Raw genomic sequence first — 22784 nt, forward strand, 5'->3', positions numbered from 1 at the left:
ATTATAAATAAAAGACATAAAGGGATAAAAGTATACATAAAGGGATAAAAGTCACAACGGGTCAACTCTTACCAGAGAAGTTGTTGGGTTAAGGAGACTCAAGCAAGATTGATCTCGGGAAATACAGGTGCTTCCGCAATACTCTATATATTACTGAGACAGTGATGCCAGTGTTGGCCTTTCCAAAGCTAGACTAGTTTTGTTCTTTATATGGCTACATTCTATACAAAAAACAACTGCTGGAAAATACCTATTTTTCCTTCCCAGTCATTCTTTGCACATTTGTTCATACATGTATCCCAATCATTTAACATACTTGACGCCAATCACCCAGCACATGTAATATTAATATATATATCAATAATAATATTAATACAAAAACATTTGTCAATAATCACTTCACAAATTCTACCACACATTAATCCCAGTAACACATTTCTCACACAAATAAGGCAGAATTAAAATAACATATCTCTTAAAAATGTCCACATCTTCCTGAAGTTTACTCAATGTAAAAGTTCTTCCCTTACTGGATAGTCTCTGTGTTCTGCAGATTGTAAAACTCTTTGAGGACATTTGTGATATTGGGCAATATAAACCAAAGCTGACTTGACCTAATTTCAGTCTAGACTTGCACTGGAATTCTGACAATGACCTGACTAGAAAAAGGGCTTTTGATTGTTAGACCAGAAGGTGATAAGGTTTCTCACATTTTTCTCTTTCTTCTAGGCAAAGGTGCCAAAGTCAAGACAAGAAAAGAGGGATTGTGAAAATTTTCATGTTGTGATTCGCACTTAGCATGCTGATGGCATTTGTAGAGGCGATCTTACTCGAATCTAACGCTCCAGCAAATACTTCACTCCGGACGGAGATACTTGTATGATGAACATTAAACATTTATTGTACTTGGTTCTCAATTTAGCCGATGACGAATCAATTGTACATACAAGTTTAAGTACAGTAATCTCACAAGCACGTTCACAAACAGCTTCCTCAAACAAGTATCTCAAAGTATGGCTGAACTCACTGAGCTTCGTAAGAAACTGTGTGCCTCCACAGCTACACGCTGAACCTTTAAAGAACTTCTACCGTGTTGGGGTCCACACCACCTTGTGGTCAGTTCCTCTGCTCCAGCTATTATGTCACATCTGTTCCCGTCAGTAGCTGAGCTGAACAGCAGCTCTTGTAACAAGCCCTTTGCATTGCATTGTTTCCTTGGCAACTGGACAACACACACACAATACAGTACAGTTCACAATACACAACACACTACATAAAACAAAAAACAAAACGGAGGAAACCCTTAGTTGGCTCATACAGCAGTCGACATACTGTATTTTATTAGCCTTTCATAGAGATCCTGTGACATTTCCAATGCTTTGCCTCAATATACAGTGATGTGAGATTAGGACACATTTGTGGATATGTACAGCTGCATTGTTATCCTAATTGTAAATATCTCAAAAAGCATTTTGACTATTTACAATCGTTACCATTGACATTTTTACTACTAGCTCTTAGTGATATTATGTATATCTGGAAAGTTTTTTATTCCTAAGTAATGTCTGACAAGGGGAGTTTTCCCTAATAAAAATTTCAGTGGAGATACCCAAAATATTTATTCTGGATATCTGAAATGTAAAAACCTGAAAGGACGATTGTTGATAGAAAGGATGTCATTGTGAATTTCTGAAATGCTCTAATAATTAAATGACGGGTATATGCAATGTTAAAACTGTCACTTACAGAATAATTTCTTCCAGTTCCAGATAACTTAAATGTAGTTTTGACTTGTGAAATCAAAGTTAAATATCCTGGTTGGTGCTTTATAGTTTAAGCTGAGTTCAGTCTCAGCTCCTCCTCCTCCTGCAGGCGACGCCCCATATTAAACGCTGATGATGGTGGAAGAGGAGCACAGCAACCGTGCGTTGCGTTCTAAGACAAATGCTGCAATCTAGCGGTTTTTCGATCAGCACCTGGGAAGATTGTTGGCATATAGGAAACACTATGGACGAATGATCAACAGCATCTGAGAAGGAGATTTGTTTTCTCTGGGATATCCGGATGTTTCCCTGTCCGACTGAAGCTGAAGCTCGTTTGGAAGAAGTGAGTAGAGGAAGTGGCCAGTGAAATGTGTTTAGGGCGGCGACGACCTGATTTAATGCGCTGCAGTGATTAGTCTCTGAGTAATATCGACAAATAAAAACGGTACTGTGACTTAGTTAAGGTACTGGAAATGAACTCTTTCGACGTGTGCAGCCAACAGGACTGTCCGTCTCGGCTGTCGGATTAAGGAAAAGTCTCTATGCTAAAAGCAATGATTCCTTTTTATGCATGTACAGTAACCCTAAAACAAGTGGGGAAAGCGCTGTAACCCTAATGAAGTGTGTTCTCTTTTTAACACGAGCGTGGGAGCCTGTACGGTCACTCATCGTAATCGCATGAAACATTAGCGCTGTTATGTAAGTGATGAGAAACACAACTGATGTTGTCATGTTTTTCTCCTCAAAAAACTCTTCTCTAAAATGATAGTGACATAGCAAAAAGTTCAAAAGTGGTGTTAGGTCTGTGGACATACAAAGGTCAATACAACTGACACAGGAGGTCCGAGGCTGCTGTTGGTTTATTTATACAGTTTTCTGGGATATACCATAGGTCCTCCTAGGCTGAGTATGCGTTGGCGTGCGTGAAAACATTAATAGATCTAGTTCGCCAGTAATCTCCAAACTCCTTAACTCTGGTTTAGATTCGCCCACTAAACTCATAGAGGGAAGTTTAGGTTAATTTGCCACTGAGTACCTTTGGTGCAGCTTGTTAACCATCAACAATTGCTAAGGTGGCCACATATCAAATAAGAGGATTTCTTAAATTATGCATCCCAAGCTTATTGTTGCCATGCCTTTTATGTGTCATTGATGTATTTTGTTATGAGGGAGCGGGGCTGACAGTGATCAGCAATACTCTTTTTCTTTTTCTTGGTTTGGCTTATTGTAATGTGAATGGTAAGTGTCTGATAAGTTGTGTTATTGGCCACCCCCCTCCCTTAAACCCAGACTGATGAGACGCAGAGGGGTTCAGACACAGACAGGCACAGAGGAGAGCGGATTGTTAAACAGAGAGATATTTAGATAGGGGGGGCGGGGGGGGGTTGGGACACCGGTAGGCAGACAAAGGAAAAGTGAAGGGGGAGACACACATCCTGAAAAGTGTGAAAAGTCACACTTTTTCATAAACTTGAAACATTAATGAAGAAAAATATTACAACTTTGCACTTACGGCTAGTTTTGAAGGTGTCCAGCCTTTGTACAAAACTGTAGAACAAGACTTGGGTAAATAGGTTAGTGTAGATCGAATCAAAGATTCCTAGCAACATGGGATGCTTACACTTTATACAAACTTGTAAAGTTACAATTTCCTAGAAACAGGGTTTTAGATCATGACCCCTCTTTCAGTTTCAAGCTAATCTTTGTGACTTGCAGGCCCTGGCCCCTTATAATGATGGGTACAGGTTTCTGTTCACTGTAATTGACATATTTTCAAAAAAACCTAAAATCAGACATATAATGAACAAATGGTCATGGAGGTAGCTAATCAGTCATAACAGAAAATTGGGGTGTAGAACCCTGTCAGATCCTGAAAAAGCGTCAGATCTATTCCATCGGACACTGACGCTGTGACTGAAACATCTCACCTCGTGATTCTGACTGGGTTACATCGCCCTCCTGGGTCTGAGAGAGCGCTCTTTTAACATATCAGCCTCATTCCCCATCACATTGCTGTAAAAAGCCCCCTAATCTGCTTTGTCACTGTATTCTATATTTAATAATTTTTCTTATTTATACTTTATTATGCCTGGTACATGTCACGACACTTGGTTCATTAAACATCTCTCCTTTCATTCAGCCTTTTACTCAGCTCTGTGTTCCTGTCTGCAGCCTTTTGTTACACACATGGCAAAGAAATTGTCGTTCCCCAAAATAAATCTACCTGGAGAAACCAGGTTTCCCTTATCTCACTTTCTAGAGAAACTAACTTGTGTTTGTGTTTAACAATTGCAAGATGGCAGTTAAAAAAGGTGGTTGATGTGTTTAGGTTTGCTTAATTAGATTTGGTATTAGGGGTGGCTGTAGCTCAGTAGGGGCGGTCTTAGATTCATGCAAGGCCAACGTGAAATGTATTGTGGTCGGGCTTGTGTGCTCATCGCAAGTCAGGGGGAAAACAGACTTCCACAGTGCACCACTTTGTTTTAGATAAAAGATAAATATGTTAATTTTTGCTTTAAACTGCAGGACTTATATCCCAGGTTATAAGTATGTTGTATGATGTATTTTAGAGCCGATGCAATCATTAGACATTTGTGTTAACTTTTAACGTATTCAAAACAGACACAGGATGTGAAACACGAACATCAGAGAGTTGTTTAGGTTTTTTTTTTATTAAATGCATCTGGGCCACAGTATAATTTGCATAATGTTTGATAAATTGGGACTGTGGGGTAATGGAAACTTTAAGGTCTGTTGGACAGCAGGAGGGAAGTACAAAATTAGCTGTGTAGATGCAGAGGAGTGGACAAAATAAGAAGTAATGTTATGAAAAAGTACAATAAAAGGGTAAAAACGTGCCATGTCAAGTTCATGACCAAAGATGGCTGAACACCTTCTTTGACCCTCCTCAGAATAAGTGCAATTTCTTTTGTTAACAGCTGATTTGTGCTAAAGTGCTAATGGTTCTGGAATATGACTGTTGTACAGTCTTGAGACTGTAAGTTTCTCTTTCTCACTCTGCTGTTTGTGGGGATACTCTGTTGAAACTTCCTCACTACAGAGTAATAAATGTGTTTCTTTTTTTTGTGTTTGCCTGCCAGCTACCTGGGAACTATTTAACTGTACTTTGAGAAAGTTAAGTCAGAGGCTATTAGAAGGTGTTTTATTAGAAGCGCATTATTAGCCAGTTGTAATGCTCTACTGATATCAGACAAGCAGTTTAACAACTTATTTTTATATGGATTGTTTATTAGCACAACTTGAATGCACCACTAAGTAACAATAGCCCTGCGAATCATCAAATTGCCCCATACTTGTTGTGGCTTCACATAGATGTACTGTACAGTCTTGTAAAAGACAGTATACATTACTTAGTGTAGCGCTTGTTTTAGGCACTACAGAGGGTGACTGGAAAAGGATTCCAACATCATGAATCAGTAAACTTTTTTGATTTATTTATATACATTATATTGATCCTGAAGCTGTTTGCTGCTGTTCCTGTTTGTATACAGAAGCTACATACAAGGTACTACTATTTAGGAGTTTGTTGTCTAGTCAAAGGACAGTTTGACTTGTGGCTGTAACAACCTGAGAAATAGCTGCTCTTTGCTACTTAGATCCTCTTATCTAAGTTTTAACAAATACAGGATAACACTACATATTATTACCTTCTTTATCGGACCTAAAGGGTAGAAAAAAACAGCAGTTTGTATGGGACCAACAGATTATTTTTATAATTATTGATTTTTTTTTTTTTTTAAATAGAAAGTTCATTACAAAATTTTTCACTGCTGCATAATTTGGTAATTTTATTTAAAATTTGTATGCTAACAATAATATTTTTCAATTTCTCGTTCAAGGAGTGTTACCTGTCAAGACAAAGCATAAAGAAGGAGAAAAATGCATTCTTGTGCATGGATGAACGGGCAGAGCCAACAAGTTGGACAATCCTCACAAGCTGCCACATATGACAAAATGAGGACTCAACAAGCTGCAACTGCAAATAACTACAGTCAGTATATGACAGCGAACTCAAGGGCCCGACCACCACAAAGTGCTAATGGTATCTTTTGGGACGGGGGTACAAGACAGATGACAAATTGCCAGACAACAGCAGCTTCTCCTCAGTCAGTTTCTTTTCAGCAACCAGCTAGATGGAAGGATAACAATTCTATTTTAAAATTTTTACTGCAAGACTCATCTACTAATACTCAAACTGGAAATCCCAGCATGCTGGTCACTAATGAATTTCAGGGTCCCACTCAGCACAATTTCAGTCACAACTCAGCTCCAAATTCATTCCCCCAGAGTCCACCTGGCATGATGGTGGCAAACACTACATACCCTCACCAAGATATGCCACAATATTGGGACCAACCAGTACATAGGAGTCAATCAATATGGACAAAGGATGGTAACATTGTGTCTGATCTTCAGCACTACAGGGTCAAAAAACCCTTGAATAAGAATGTAAATGTAGAGTTGATGAAACACATTTCAGCATACACTACAAAAGCTACATCGCTCATGTGTAAACAGGACACCAATACAATTATGTCTACCACGGCACCCAACAGACAGGCTGTTAACATCCATATTCAAAGACAAAATGGCACTCAACATGGACTCCTTTCTCCCTCTCCGTGTTATTCTACAGCTGTTCCTCAGTCTCCCGAAAATAACAGCTATACAGCAAAATCATTGTCAAGTGGACAGATTTTGCGTGCATCCAGCGTGAATCAGAAAGCTCAACAGTATGCACCTAAACTCAACACAACACAAAGCATAGGGCAAGACACCAGTTGTTTGGTAAACTCAAACTCCTGCAGCAGCCAGTATGAAATCAGCAATTTCCTCTTAAAAACAAATCCCAGTCTCTTTAATGGCACTGCTAGTACACAACAGAAAATGCCCAAAGTTGCAAGAATTGTGGATACTTTGCACATCTCAGACACTGCTGGGTCAGATGCTCATCCTCTGTTGTATACTAGCTCATCTTATAGAGGAAAGCAAGTTGTCAACAGGGTTAGAATGACGGAGTCTAATCAAACACTGCAACCTGTAATAGCGACTGAGGCTCAAATCTATAATTCAAATACCACTCCGCTTTTCTCGGCCTCCTCTGGACAATATTTGTCTAAAACAACCCAGAATGTTATATCCAGTACTCAGCACTTTGCAAATGTTCCACCTCAGCAAAACTCTGCAGTAGATTCCCTTAATGTCACCAGAGCAAGTGATGAAAGCAGAAGTCAAGCAGACAGTTCACTGTCTAAAAGGAGTTTAGTTGGATTTTCAAATAAGGTATCACAGCTGACGGAAGTGCTTGAGAACATCTCGCCACAAAAAGATAAGACCCAATTATCTACAGCAAAGAGCAATGAAATGCTGGAAATACTCGAAAAGCTTTCACCAGGCAAACAAAGTGACTGCTACATTCACTCATCTCCTGCACACACTGGGACAAGAGCTGTTGCTATAGTGCAACCATTGTCAGAAGAAAGCTACCAGGTCGCCAGCAAGTGCAGCTCATTTAATGCCATCAACGAGTTGGGGGAGTGTTCCACACCAGAGAAATCTCTGAGTAACCCAGATAAAGCGTGTATTTCACCTGTAGCAAAAAAACAAAAGCCTGTGGATTCCAGAGAAGGCGTTAACCTTTACACAGAAAATCCAAATCAAATAAGGCCCAATGAATTTTCAATGAAGCTTTCACCAACACCCGATGATGATATTGTTGTGTCACCTTCTAGTTCAGCTGGGCCTCAAGACTTGTGGCCAAAACAGCTAAGTGCAGATGACACAAGATCTAACCCGGGTATTAACATGCTAGCAGACCAGTGGTTACTGATTGCTGAGCAGCTCTTTCAACCTGCTGAAGTGCCAGGAGACCAAAAGAGCAAAATGGATAAAAGGGAGACGCCAACAGGGCTTTCCTCACTCCAAACAACCCCATGGACAACAGTCATGTTAACTAATTTGATAGAGGATGAGGAAAAAGCCCAGAAGGAGAAAGATTTCACGAAGCTTGATTCTGCCGGGAAAATATTGACCATGTTTTGGAACGGCAGTTGTAGAATGTTGGCAGAAAAGCTCAAAACAGGTTGGTACAAGAATTTAATCACTGATGTTATAGAATTCTGTGACAAGCAAGTAACCGCAGATTCTGTCATACTGTTACAAGTAAAACACAGCTTTGGGAAACTACACAAAAGCTACAGTGTCCTCAAAGATAATGAGGTGTATTCAGAACTGACTTACAAGTCATCATGGTTGAATGTCAACGAGCGGCTAGATGACATTGATAAAGAGTTTGGCTTCCCTTGGTCTTTGAAGCATGGTCTGAGTGTGCTTGAGAGTGACAGTGAGCCAAATCAGGACAAGAAGATGAGCAGCATCCCTGCACAAATTGAGAGTGATGTACCAAACAAGGTCTTGTCACAAATAGGCCCTGTTGTCTCAGGTGAAGAGAAACAGGCCCCCTCTGTTGAGCCTACCATAACTCAGGCTTCCTCTCCTTGCAAGACAGACTGTGCAGATTTGAGCGATCCATTTTATGACATTGAAATCCAGGTTTTGCCTCCAGAAGAAGCAAGGAAGATCTTTATGCAATTGCAAAGCAACATGACACAGACTAAGGACATGGATAATCAGTCAGAAGAAGTTGTGAACAGTCCCACGGAGGATGAGTTACATGAGATTAAAGATGTCACATTTAAGAAGTCTAAACTGAAGAAAAAATCGGTCTCTGCAATAGAGCAGGTTTGCTGCCTTTCGAAGTGGATGGAAATAATTGTTGGACCAAACGGGCTGCCTTTGAGTAAATGCCAGTGTAAAGAGGAGCAAAGTCATAAAGACAGTACTGAGAAGACCCTAGTAAAGAAAGAGACAATAGCAGAAAAGTCTTTGAGCATGTTTGATCTCAAACATCACTCTGCTGTGAAAGGTGAGAATCAGGATGATTGCGATAATCAAGCCAGTGGCGGGGAGAAAATTCACATGGTAACATTTAGTTGCCCAGAGTTTAGCGATGAAGGCAGTCAAAGCGTTGACTTAAATGAGGATAGGCAACCTCATTTATATTTTGACAAGGAAACAAACGACATTTCCCATATAAGCCTAAATGATAGCCAGTCAAGCATTATAATGATTAGTGAAAGCGAAGCTGAAGAAAACTCCGGCAGTGAAAAGGAATTTCCCAAACAGATGCCTGCTCTTGGTATTAAAATAAAAGATCCTGAGGAGGAGTGTGAACAAGATCAACTACAATCAGCACAAAATAGGCCATCAATCGATTCAGAAAACTGTAAAAAAGAAAATAAAAAGGACTTCAGCATTGAAGTTGTAAATCAGATTTCAGATCCGAAAGAGCTTAATGAACAAGCTCAAGAGACATCTACAGATATGACAACCTTATCACTGGAATCTCAAAAAGAAAAATGCAAAGCTGTTGACAGAAAGCGAAATACACTGAGCAAAAAAGATGGGATTTTACCTTTTTTGAGGACTATGAAGAACAGCAAACCTGTTGTTGATCTGGATTCCCAGCCTGTTTTTCAGGATGTCAAATGTAAAAAGGATTTTGGTGATGCTCCTGAGACCAAACATTTAGCCAAAAATGGCAGAACTGTAGAACTAATGCTGTTTGGTTTAGCATCTCAAGACAAGTGTATTATAGCTTCTTCTCCAAAATCTAGAGTGCCACTGTTGCCTCCAGAAGTTCTTACTATGCATCTAAGCCCATTAAGGAGAATGAGACATGATCCAACAGGGGCACATTCAACCAAACAATGGATCCGCGAAAAAGGCAGAAGTCTCCCACCAAATCAAATTAGCAATAGGGGCAAAATGAAAACACAGAAGTGTACTTTTGCTTCTATATCTCAGGCGAGTTTCAAGAAAGGGGAAACTGCTTCCACCAACACCATGGAGCCTCCAATGAAGATGCGGAATAAAATTAGCGAGCGCTCTCTGAGTCTGAAGAGGAAGAGCTCCCACTCTAATGGAGGCAAAATTAGAGAGGAGAAGATGAAGAAGGATACATTGACACTCAAAGACTCTGTTGAACAAGTGAGAAGTGAGTCTGACAATGGCGGCCATGCTGGTATACCTCTAAAGGAGAACAATGTCCTGAGGTTCAACATCTTACCCAACACCTTCAACTTCAAATCTGGATCCAGTGAGATAAAGGAAATTACTGATCCTGTCTTGGGTAAGTCATAATAATGAAATTGGAGATGAAATAAAGCATTTAAAATTTTTTTGTATTGTACAAATAAAGGCAACTGAGAGGTCTAATATTTTAGTCCTACAGGTAATGTCCTTCAAAACTACGTGGCATGCAAGACCTCAATTACCCATTAATATGGTTGTTAAATTGTTTTTTTTTTTTTATTTTACTTTGCAGATTATCTTTATTTTTCTAATTTTAATAAAATAAATTGTATATGATACAGCCCACCCCAAATATGCACAGCAAAAATTTTATTTCCTTTCACCACAGTATTGACGGTGGTGGGGGAATGAATACTGTGAAGTTATGTCATACATGAATAAACATAATGCTTTTCTACATTCAAGTGATTTGTGTATTCTGTCATGCATTTTTTTTAAAAACTCAGTCTGACCTTTTTTTTCCCAGATATACCTGATCATGCTGAAAACAATCACAAATGCCCCAATAAAACTACAATGAGAGAAAGAGGTAACGAGTACTAATTTTAAAACATAAATTCTCCTTTGTTGTTTTTAATATGGCGCAAAAGTTTTTTCCTAATTATCATGACTAAACTGTACCATAGGTACCACATGGTATCCAAATCCTGAGAAGAAGTTTTGCCCTCTACCCTTGCCTACTGTAGCCAAGATGCCAGGGCTCTTCCAGGAGTTTCAGAAGAAATACATGCAGAAGACACAGAAGAAAAAATAATGAAGAAAAAATAATGACATACAAATGGTTTGTTGGCAGTGGAGAAAGTCTTAGAAGTCTTACCTTTTTTGAAAATATTTGTCCTTACTATCTGTCAAACAAGTTTGGATTGTAAGTTTGGACTGGGGCGACTGTGGCACAGGAAGGTAGAGCGATAGAGCATCCACCAATCCCAAAGTTGTTGGTTTGATCCTCGGCTCCTCTGGTCACATGTCAAAGTGTCCTTGAGCAAGACACTGGCCCTGAGTGTTGGCCAGCTGCATAGCAGCTCCCTTATCAGTGTGTGATTGTGTGCGCAAATGGGTGAATGAGTGCCAATAGGTAGAAAAGCCATTTACCATTTAAAAGATATTGATATATATGTCTTTTTGCACATTGTCAGTTGTTTACATTGCTTATGAAAGTATTCAAATCATTCTCTTCATGGACAGTTCCTAATGTCTCAACAATATTTCTGTAAGTTGTCTTGAAACATGTGAACGGTGTATGCACCTTTAACTTTGTATTTTTCCACAGTAGTAATATTATATGCAATATTTGCATTTTTCTCCTGAAACATGACATTTTTATGTACTTTTTTACAATAAACATTCTATAAATGTCCCAATGGTGGTTATGAAGTTATAATACAACCAGGTGAAATGGTTGCCACTTCATAAGGTCATTTGTGCTAACTGGAGTAAAGAGAAGTGGGTGGGGAATATTTTGACTTTACTGTTATGGATTTTCTCCCACGTTTTTGTAGGACTAGCTTAGTAACATGCTTTACGGTGTGTCCAGAAAGTAAGCACTTAACTTTTTCCACATTTTATGTTTAGCTTTATTCCAAAATTGATTACATTCATTATTTCCGTCAAAGTTCTACAAGCAATATCCCATAATGACAATGGGAAGTAAGTTTGTTTGAAATCTTTGCAAATTTATTAAAAATCAAAAAAATTAAAAAAATTACATGTACATAAGTATTCACCGCCTTTTGCATAATACTTAAGGTACCTTTAGTCCAATTACAACCTTGTTTTTTTTTTTCCTTTTGATGCTACATGCTTGACACACTCCCTTTTGAGATGTGTCATTCTTTGCAGTATCTCTCAACCACAGTATGCACAGCTATTTTCATATCTCTCCAGAGATGGGCAAGTCTAGGCCACTCAAAGAAATTCACAGAGATGCTCTGGAACAGGCTTTGAGTGCCAATAGGCAAAAAAGGTTAATATAAGTGCAGACCATTTACCAGTTTTTATTAAGGATGTCTGTACATTGCTGCATTGTGTAGCTTTGCTACACTGTCATTTTGGGGTATTGTAACAAAATGTAGAAAAAGTTAAGCACTGGGAATATTTTCTGGATGCACTGTATTTGATCATATTTGAAAAGGATAAATAAGTGGCAGCTATTTAACTGATGTGTCAAAACAGTTTGAGTCCATACATTGTTTTAAAGGTGGTTTAGAAAAATAGTTACAGGAAAATCATGTAACCTCGGTGTTGCTCCCATAGTCCACACTGGTTTTCTTACAACTGGTGGTGTTTTGTGAGTTCTACAGGCAGCCAACAAGGGTCTGTTTAAAAAACAAAATCCCAGGATCCCCTTACACGTATGCACTGGGCTTCTGAAATTTTTACCATAAGGGAGTGTATGTTAGAATGCAAATGTCAGAGTAAGACACTCCTGACATTATCTGGAGGGTCTTTCTAACCCCCCTAGTTCATTGTCCGTATTAGGTCTGTAAGATTGTACACGCAGCACACTGCTCTGTGCCGAGTTGATGACGTTAATATTGTAGTCCAGTGATAGAACCTTTTTATATTTGATGCACAGCTCTGATGTGCTGTAAATAAAACACTTTTCCACAGCCTTTCTATTATATTGTGCCTTTTGTGCGCAGTAGATTTTTACACGCGAGTAGGCTTCTTACTCGGGCAATCTCCCGCTATGTTACATGTGTAAAACGTAATATGTAATTTACAGTATGTGAAACAAGCTTTGCAGGATAAAGTCCAGATAATGTTGGGAGTCTCTCACTCAAATATTTGCATTGTTAATGCACCCCCTCTGGACAAAGTCAGAATAATGTCAGAATTCCAGGCATGTGTCAAAGGGGCTTTTGTTAATCCTAAATTTGAAATTGATTTGTATTTTTTTTTTATTATAATTTATCTTTGATCTTTGTTTATTTAGTACCTCTCTAATAGGAGGATAAAGTACCATTAAACACAGTGATAAACCAGAAAATAGTAAAAAAAAAAAAAAAAACTTGTCAAGGGTTTCGTCTTTTCTCTCTATCATCTGTAGCGGGTGGTTGCGGGAAAAAGTGTGTTGTTTATTGTGCCCAATATAAAAGTATATACGTTATCACAGCATTTAGGTTAAATTTAGGAATAAGATCTGTGGTTCTAAAATCAGCAGGAGTGGATGGAGTGAAAAGTTGTAACTGACAGAGTTCAAAGATCATGAAGTAGAAAATAGTGGTCGATCTCTCAGCATGGGTGTGCAAACACCGGACGGCTTTAGTGCTAACAGAGTGAATGTCCCAGGTTTGAATCTACCTGAAAGCTGTGGCCTTTCGATATGGAGTTTCCATGATGTTCCCCTGCTTCCAATTAGAGTCCATCCACACTCACAAGAAATGTTAGGGTACCTGGTTACTATAAATTGCCAATAGATGTGATTGTAAATAGTTGTCTGTCATAGGGCGATGGATGGGATACACCGTGGACAGGTCATCAGTCTATCTTAGGGCCAACACAGACAGGCATCCATTCACACCTAGGGGCAATTTAAATTCACTAATTAACCTAACATGCATGTCTTTGGGCTGTGGGAGGAAACCTACACAACCACAGTTCCGTATGCCCTGTGGCTCATTCAAAATATTTTACCTATTTAATCACATGAGGCAAGATCCGACATACTGTAGAGAAAAGTAGTTTTCAAGGCTGGATTTTTTTTAAATTAACATTGTTAGAACTCTCAATGGGATTTTAAATGTGGTTGTCTTATATCTTGGCTCAACATAATTAATATTTAGTGTTTATGTGCCCAGAAAATGAAAAACAAAAAGCTGCAAAGTTCCACAATTTATTTTATATTCTTTATCATAGCATTGGTTAAAGGAGCCATTTATTTACTTGTTTTTTGGATGTTACAATGGACATATGTATCACACCCACATATTCCACAATTATCCTTAGTGGACTAAATCTCTTATTTTTAATCATGTCACTCAGAGTGACATGGACAAAAAAGGACTGAATTAGGTTGCTGAGACTCAATTCGAACCACTGAACCAAGTGGCTTTAGTCTTTGAGGACTGTATGTCAAATGCAGGAGAACTGAGCAAATGTGATTATAAAGGTTAGATAATTAAAAAGTAAACAAAGAAGATTGAATTCATTAGGAAATCGCAGAAAGGACAACATAACAAGCTAGGGTTAGAGATTGCTTAAGATCCCCACCCTTAGGAACTTTTGTTGTTATATGGTCCAGACAATTTAATAAATACGGGTTCTGGGGTCACAAGACATGCGGTAAACGTGCAATAAACTATTTTTATTGCTTCACAAATTGCATGAACGAACCACCTGATATGGGAAAGAGAATGTTGTTTTTCCACTGCATACATGTTTTCATCATTCAAGTTTTAAGAGAGTTGTTCCTCTGTTGAGTTTGAGTATATGTAGAAGGGGTTTAAGAGATACAAGCCAGAAGACGCTGACGTGCTGTAGTGTTTTTCTCCATGCCGATACGCATTGATCTGAGATGTTTCATCATGCTGACTCCTTTCTTCAATTCTTTAAAGACACTTGAAGCATAAGCCTTTGCTCTTCAGAAAGTATATCTGAAGTTTTTTTACAGTTATGAAAAGTATGCTCCTCATGGCAAAAAAGACAAGACTTAGGTTAGGCTTTGATGGTACTGGGTCTTTTTTACTATGCCAGGCTCTACGCTAACATCCTTTTGAGTAGTTACTTGCTTTGCAGTAGTGGTAAAGCTTCATTACCTTTACTACCACCTATCCTACCATTACCTTGGTACTTGAAGGACACTGTTTGTGTTCTTTAGGTTTGTTTGTTACGTCCCCTAAGACACGGTGCAGTACGACATGGGCTTCTTTGTTAAGAAATTCCTCTAGATCTTTAAACGTAGCCCTACGCTTTCTCAAATATTTCATAAGCCACCCTTCTCCACTCCTTTCTCAACTTATATGGAAGCTTAAAAACAATCACCCTCATATTACATGCAGTACAAAGCTCCTCCATACATTTGATATCTGCTATTGCATTTACACAACTGGTTAGGAAAAGAGCAAACGAATGGAGCACTTCACCATCTTCAGCCTTAATTGTTTGATAACTTACAGTCTTTTCCATGTAGGCTACTGATATCTTATATTCATTGCCAAATGCTCCTTTTAAAGCTCCCTGGCCTTTTGATATCTTTGGCTTGGTTCCATATGAAAGCAACTTCACACTACCTCCCTAGGTTTTCCATTTGTGTACCGCTCTAAAAGATAGAGCCGATTACTGTCATCCCCCATTTTACTCTCTACCCTGTGTTCGAATGCTTTGATGAAGAGTCTATATAGTCTAGAGGATCTCCACTAAAATTAGGAAACATTTGAGGAGGTTGGGCATAAAACCTGTGGTATTTATCTGGAATTTCAGTAAAATTGACACTGAGTATCCCTAAACGAGGCATATTGACCTTTTGATACTGGAAACTGGCTAACAGCTCTTGCTTGGAAATCATAGTGGTGAGTCTCCGACAGAAACATTGCATAACAGGCTCATCTCTTGCTTCCTCTCTTGCTTTACAGCTGCATTGACAGGTACTTCCCTCCCTGTCCCTTGCATATGTTGTCTGTGCCTGACTAAGATTGAAGTTATCATTGCTGATGTTTGAACCACATGACATCATGGAGCCAACATGTTTCCTTAAGACCTGAATTTGAGCGTTAGAGGTTGCGAACAGAACTTGTTTTGGACTTCTTAGATTCTTCGAGGATGCTGTGGACACACCATCTTCAGGACTTACACTGTCCTTCCACTACTTGCGTCCTCAATGCGGTGATGTGTCTCTTTAACCCAACGGACAACCTCATCACTAAAAGATCTGAATGAACTTGCCTTCGGCTCAAACCAGCCTTGCTGATCGCTATTCATATCATCTTCGGATTTAAGATTATGGATTAATTCTTTGAGGTATTTATATCACCAAACTCACAAAACAGTTGGTTGAACTCTGTCAACAGTTTGATTTCCACTTCCTCCACGCTGCCATTGTCCTCCATTAAAGGGCATATCTTGCTCTTTTTGCAAAGAATTCTTCATTGCATGTAGACTTGGCTTTGCCTGTCGTTTTTCCACATTAGTTGGATCATTTCTCCTTCCAGTATTCGCTGAGTAGTTTTTAGCCTGGGTAGAGGTTTCTTACTAATGTAGAGGCGATCTTACTCGAATCTGATAGTCTAACAATTACTTCACTTCGGAGATCATTGTATAAAGAACATTGAACATTTATTCAATGCTTCTCAACTTAGCCGATGACAGATCAATTGTACATACAAGTTTAAGAACAGTATCCTCACAAGACTTGTGGCTTTTAGTAAAGCTGAACCTACAGAAACCGTGTGCCTCCAAAGCTACACACTGAACTTTTCACTTCTACCTTGTTGCGGTCCACAACACGTTGTAGTCAGTCCCTTTGCTCCAGTGTGTCACATCTGCTCCCTTCAGTAGCTGAGCTGAACTGCTGCATTGTTCCCTTGACCACTTACAACTTACTTAAAAGGTAAACTACAAAGGCAACCATCAGGGTCAACATCAAAGCTATATGATGTCACTAATGACATCATCAGTATGCTTAACATTACACAATACACAACATAAACAAAAACAAAGGAAACCCTGGTTGGCTCATACATACACCATACACTTGCGTCTTTATTCAGAAAACTCTTGTTATATCTTAATCTTAATTTTGTTTTTGGTCTTTTTAGCCCCACCACCACCGGTTTAAGTTTGGGAGAATGGCTGAATGAGAAGTAACATTGTAAAGTGCTTTGGATAAAAGCACTGTATAAGCAGACCATTTACCATTTGACTGATGATCATATTAACGGTCCATCCTCCACTTACAGGTTAGTCGAATGCTTTCATCATTTATACCCAGATAATCTTTCCAAATCTAATAATCAGTTGTAGACGATGAGAGGAAGGATTTAATGTCAAAAGGAAGAGAGATCTTGTCCATTTGACCGCCATCTATGTGTGTGATAGAGGCTGCAAAGTGCACAGAAGCCAGTGTTGACAGTAGGGTAGTGTGGGACAAAGTAACTGTTTTGTAAATCTCAACTAAGTCTTACAATTTGACTACAAAGACCCAAGTCATGTCCCATTTCAAGAAAATTAACTCCCAAGTCAAAACTTAAAAGTCTATAGTCGAGTCCAAGTCTTTGAGTCCTAAACAAGTCATCATGTGTGACTTAACAAAAAACAGAGCTAAAGTAACTGTACAAATGAGAAATAATGAGCTATTACTAATTATGTTAAGAATTACTAACTTTACTTGTGGATTTTGAATAACAGGTAATATTGGAGCAACTGTGGCTCAACTGATAGAGGGCATCGTCCACTAATTGCAAGGTCAGTGGTTAGATCTCCAGCTCCTTCTATGAAAATGTCTTATAGACACTGAACCCAAATTTTCGCCTGGTGAGTTGGGCCAGCATCTGACATTGAGGCAAAATCCTAAAGCGCTTTGCCTGGGGAAAGTAGAATATATTATTCTAGATTAGTATAGTCTATTTAAAGGAATGAAAAATGAATGAAAGAAAGCACTAACAGCTATGACATATGTGGGATTTTATAGCATTGACATCACTTACTGAATTTGTTTTTAGACATGATCACTTGTATCAAAAGTTAAAAATAAGATTTCATATGGTAGCTGTCTATTTTGTTGATTGAGCAGGTAGAAACATAGTCTTAAAGTAAAGTATAATTGCTGTCTGCACAGTCTTTGACAAAACCAGAGAACGAGATGAATAGCAGAATAAATAAAATGTTGACTAAATGTGTAATTTAACCAAATACCCTATTCCCCAATTCACAATTGGACTTTTTTTTTTTTTTTCCTTTCGGCTTATCCCGTGAGTTCAGGGTCGCCACAGCGGATCATTGTCCGCATGTTGATTTGTTTGCAGTTTTTACGCCGGATGCCCTTCCTGACGCAACCCTCCCCAATTTCTACTGGGCTTGGACCGGCACTGCACAGCTGGGGAGGGGAATGGACATTTAAGATGCTTTATTCTATTATAACAATTTAACACTATAATCTAATTAATACAAGGTACAAATGCAAAGTGTACGGAGCTCTGGGTCAGAGTTCTCTTCCCTAACAACCACACAGAGTGTCAGGGCAGAAGTCTGACTGGCTGTCTCTCCGTTGACCCAATCTTATATAGACAGTCTGTTTTGCTGCTGCTGCAGCTTCCCGCTGGGAGTCTCTCTTTCCGGGTTGTCTTCCTTATTTGGAGATGTATACATTAAGGCTGGTTCCTGTTCTTCAGCTAGCCCGCTGCTCTTCCATATGCAAAACCACTCACATACATTCCTCACCCCATATCTCACACTCACTATGCTCAGTTTTACTATTACTTATACAAAATTCTACTCATGGTATATTCTGTGCACTTCTCTTAGCTAAAATAACACGTTACATATGAGACTATGTTATTATTACAAATAAAACAAAAATGTTAAGGCACATTTAAGTAATATTTTCCAATTTTTTTAAGTTTGTGATCAAACTTAAAAAATGAAGAAAACAAATTAAAAAATTAAAATTAAGTCAAAATTAACTATATCTTTCTGTGGAACCATAATGCTGCTGTATTTGACTCTTGCCTTTCTTTTATATTGTTTTCCAGAATATTCCCAACACCTGAGGCCAAACCTTACAGTGTCTTAATTTAGATTCCTTACTTTAAAGTGTGTTAATAAGTAAAATCAAAACGTACCACAAAAGGTCAACAAATCTTTCTCAGAAGTAATAATGCAATGTAGCAGTTTAAGAAAAATCCTCCTCCAAATTTCCAGTAATCAGCTGGATCCTTGACAAATCTAGGGGTGAGGGGAATTGACAAATAAAAACACATTAAGTTTTAGTAAAATGTCCCTAATTAGTAGGACTTAATATTTTTCCATTATTTTTGCCATCAGGAGACATTTTGGCATCTCGCTACTATTGAGAAAGTCTTACAAATATATCTTTAAATCACTAAAGGAGTTGATACTTACTAGTATTTAGTAGACAAAACAGAATCTGCTTGAAACTGTGAAAAGCACAAGGGGTGGGGGAGACACAGCAGTAAATTTACTGGCATAAAGAGAGAGAGCACAAAGAGAAAATGATGAGCTGGCTTTTATGGGCGGGAGTGTGGGGGAATAGAGTCACTTTAGTCAAATGGTTAGATAATTGCAAACAGGCAAACAAGGTGGTTTTATTGAAGAGGTCACAGAGGGGACAAGAAGTCACTGGGTTTCTCAAGTTTAGATTAATGCTTAGGATCTCTGTAGGCATTTGTTGTCATAAGGCCCAAAAGAATTTAGTAGATAGTGGTTCCTGGGGCCACAAGGTCTACAAGAAGGTGCAATGAAAGGATTTTATTGCTTCACAACTGGCATTAACAGATAACCTAAAAAGGGTCATGAATGATAACTGTCAACTGTGTGCACCTGGTTTCTTCATTCATTTTTGTGAGGACGGTTCCTTTCTTGCGTTTGAGTATAAAAAGAAGGGTCTTTGTGAGATCCAAGTTAGAAGACACATCCATGTGTTCTTCTTCATTAAAAAAGAAAACTATTAAATGGAGATGGTTCATCACACTGAGTTCTGTCTTCAATTCTTCCAAGATCTAGTAACACTTCACTATAAAGAGGGAAATTTTCTATAACAGGAAACATGTGAGAAGCAGACACCGCTGGGTGTGAAAACACAGGGGTCCCAATATACTCTGCATCCCTCCTCTGCACATGCCAGAACCATCAAAGTCTTGTCTCTCTCACTTTGTCTCTCAGTCTAGCTTCCACTACTCTTTCCTGTAGCTTCATGGTGTGGCTAATCAACTTTATGTTTCTGTAGTTGCTGCAGCTCTGAAAATCTTCATTATTCTTGAAAATCGGAACTGTACACTTCTTCACTCGTCAGCCATCCTTTCACTTTGCAGAACTTTTTTAAACAATGTGGTTAACCACTCCACTGCCGTCTCTCCTAAGCACTTCCATGCTTCCATTGGTTTATCATCTGGACCAACTGCCTTTCCTGTCTTCATCCTCTTCATTGATTTTCATACTTATCTTACTTATTGCCTGCACTTTTTGGTTCAATTTGTCTGCTTCCTCTGATATTCTGTCTTATTTTCTGAATTTATTAGCTCCTCAAAGTACTCCCTCCACCTTCTTAACAAACTGTCTCGCCTTGTCAGCAGATTTCCATCTGCATTCTTTACCATCTTAACCTGCATCGCACCCTCCCAGTCGATATAAGTTCTTTTCTCCTTTCTTAGTGTTCAGCTTCTCATACATCGCTTTACATCACTGGCTTTACCTTCGCCTTTGCAACCTCATTCTTCCCTTTGCATCTCCTTGTATACTTGCTTACATTCATCATCTCTCATGCTATCCCAATTCTTCTTTTCCCAATTCAGCTTTCCTCTTATGTTTTCCTGAACTTCCCTGTTTCACCACCAAGTCTCTTTGTCTCCCTTTATCTGTCCTGATTTCATACCAAATAACTTCGTAGCTTTCTCCTTTACCACTTCCCCTATCACATCTTCACTGCCACCCATCATCTGATTCAGCTCCTTTATAAATTTTATGCAAAGTTTTCCTCTTTCAATTTCCACCATTTGATTCTTGATTTGGTCCTCACTCTCTTAACTTTCCTCACCTCCAAAGTCATCCTGCTAACCTTAATTAGGTGCTGTCTAGTTACATTGTCCCCTGCCACCGATTTATAGACTCTGATCTCTTTCATTTTGCATTTCCTGCATTGAACACGGTCGACCTGTGTTCACCTTCCTCCACTTTTCTAGGTCATCCTGTGCTCTTCTCGCTTCTTACAATATGTTTTTATATTATGTATTTTTCAATCTGCCCTTCCACATTCCTTACATTCACACCATACTTACACATCACCTCCTTATCATCTCTGTTCCAATCATTACTCTTTCTTTCCTTGGCTATGGCCTCCACCACTTTAAATAAGTTGCTCCTCCAAAAATCTTCTCTCATCTGTCTCACACTCCTGCAGGGCATGTGCACCACATTTTGATTTCTAATTTGTCATAATTCTATCAGACACTCTCTTCACTTCCAATACACTCTCTTCCTTCAAGATTTTCCCACCAGAGTTTCTCTTCTTATCCATGCCATGGTACAAAAGTTTGAATCTACCTACAATGTTCCTGGCCTTCCCCCTCTCTTTCTTCTTGTTAGCCCAACAGTGGCATATTTTCCACTGGTACCCTTTTGTTCACCGTAGTATTAGTGGTTGTTGGCATCGTGGATAAACTCAGAACACAACAAGTCCATATATTAACCAAAATAGATTTATTGCACAATTGTACACAAGGGTTCCAATTTTTGTCAGACAGGATAAAAAAAACTCAGTCAAAAGGAGCAGCTCACTCAGTCAGACAGGCAAAAAGTCAACGAGCGAAAAAGAGCAACTTTTCCAACACTAACTAAGACTCTTATACTCTTATGCAAAAAGATCCTTCATGTCACAGCATATTCTATTATTATTACAGTTCTCCAACTTCTACTACTCCATACTTTCACCATCTCTCTCCCAACTCTCTCCTCCTTAGCAAAAGTGAACAAAAAGGGAAAAACTGAAAACTCTTTGCCAAGAGTATTGTCACACATACTGTTTTTCAGATAATTGATGGGAACTGTTTAATCCTCGGACAAACGCCTGGTCAGCTCTGCCATTGCAGTTGCTCATCTGTTCAGCCTTGTCACCTCCCTGGCACTGCTGCTTAACTCCACCACCTTAACCTACCAGCTCCTTTCAACGATCACCATCTTCCAGATCCTGCTTCTCTACTCACTTTATCACTCACCTGCCTGCATCCAGTCACGTCACAGATCTGAATTCCTATCCCCAGACACTCAGCTAATTTTTTGACTCCTATTTATCAACTCATTGCCTGCTTGCCTGGGGTTGACAGCACATTCTCATCCCACAGTGTCAGATATTTACATTACCTAAGGCGTCAAGTTGTGCCTATTTGTACATCCTTTGCCGTTTCATATTGATGCTATACTATACTAGTTAATGGCAAATAGGATACCTTTATTTGAGGTGCAAAATTGGTAAAGAACATTATTCACATGCCCAGTGAGAAAGAAGGTAGGAAGATACAATTGGCAGTGTATGGCTGACCTATGGAACAGAGGTTGTGCTAAGGCTTTGCTTGGCCTAGAGCAGGGATCACCAACCTTTTTGAAACTGAGAGCTACTTCTTGGGCCTGATTAATGTGAAGGGCTACCGGTTTAATACGCAGCTTTGAAATAACAAATTTGCTCAATTTACCGTTAATTTTATGTTATTATTAATAATTAATTAAATTAATGATATTCATCTATGTGAAGACACAGATCATGTTAATGATTTCTCAAAATAACTATCAAATGTGATTTAAAAAAGAATAGCAACAAAAAAATTAGATGCAGCTCATTGGTAAGTGGCACTACGGTGAGCTATTTTTAGAACAGGCCCGCGGGGGCCTTGCGGGCTACCTGGAGCCCACGTGCACCATGTTAGTGACCCCTGGCCTAGAGCAAGATATTGCTAGCCAGTCTGCACCCTTCATAGGATAGGCAGAACAGACAAGAATGAAAGGCCACATCTTTAGGAAGACCTGGTATGAAGGGAAGGCTGTGGTGAGGACTGAAATAAAGAACAAGACAGATAAGTTTTCTTTTGTAAGTTTTATTCTTTGCAAAGAAGGTCAGGAAGTCATACAGAGTGCTAAGCAGTCTGCAGAGTGTGGCGAAGTTTCAGTGGAAGTAGCTTTCTT

The 22784-nt window shown here is 38.9% G+C and overlaps 1 protein-coding gene and 1 long non-coding RNA gene across 2 annotated transcripts; both read left to right on the forward strand.

Moving 5' to 3' along the window:
- Positions 1 to 1880: 1880 nt before the first annotated feature.
- On the forward strand, positions 1881 to 10749 carry si:ch211-106e7.2 (uncharacterized). Its single transcript, XM_067502295.1, has 4 exons — positions 1881 to 2106; positions 5624 to 9975; positions 10405 to 10467; positions 10565 to 10749. The coding sequence occupies exons 2-4, from the start codon at positions 5664 to 5666 to the stop codon at positions 10690 to 10692; spliced, it is 4503 nt and encodes a 1500-aa protein (XP_067358396.1). The 5' UTR covers positions 1881 to 2106; positions 5624 to 5663; the 3' UTR covers positions 10693 to 10749.
- A 4710-nt stretch (positions 10750 to 15459) lies between these two features.
- On the forward strand, positions 15460 to 22618 carry LOC137126196 (uncharacterized). Its single transcript, XR_010914290.1, has 3 exons — positions 15460 to 15896; positions 16694 to 16834; positions 17283 to 22618. It is a non-coding gene; the product is annotated as an uncharacterized lncRNA (long non-coding RNA).
- The last annotated feature ends 166 nt before the right edge of the window (positions 22619 to 22784 follow it).

Source organism: Channa argus, chromosome 4 (genome assembly GCF_033026475.1).
Source record: "Channa argus isolate prfri chromosome 4, Channa argus male v1.0, whole genome shotgun sequence".
Lineage (NCBI taxonomy): Eukaryota > Metazoa > Chordata > Actinopteri > Anabantiformes > Channidae > Channa > Channa argus.

Coding starts and splice junctions, on each gene's coding strand:
- si:ch211-106e7.2 (XM_067502295.1), top strand. CDS start 5,664: ATGCATTCTTGTGCATGGATGAACGGGCAGAGCCAACAAGTTGGACAA. Junction 9,976..10,404: donor AATTACTGATCCTGTCTTGG/GTAAGTCATAAT, acceptor TTTTTTTCCCAG/ATATACCTGATCATGCTGAA. Junction 10,468..10,564: donor AACTACAATGAGAGAAAGAG/GTAACGAGTACT, acceptor ACTGTACCATAG/GTACCACATGGTATCCAAAT.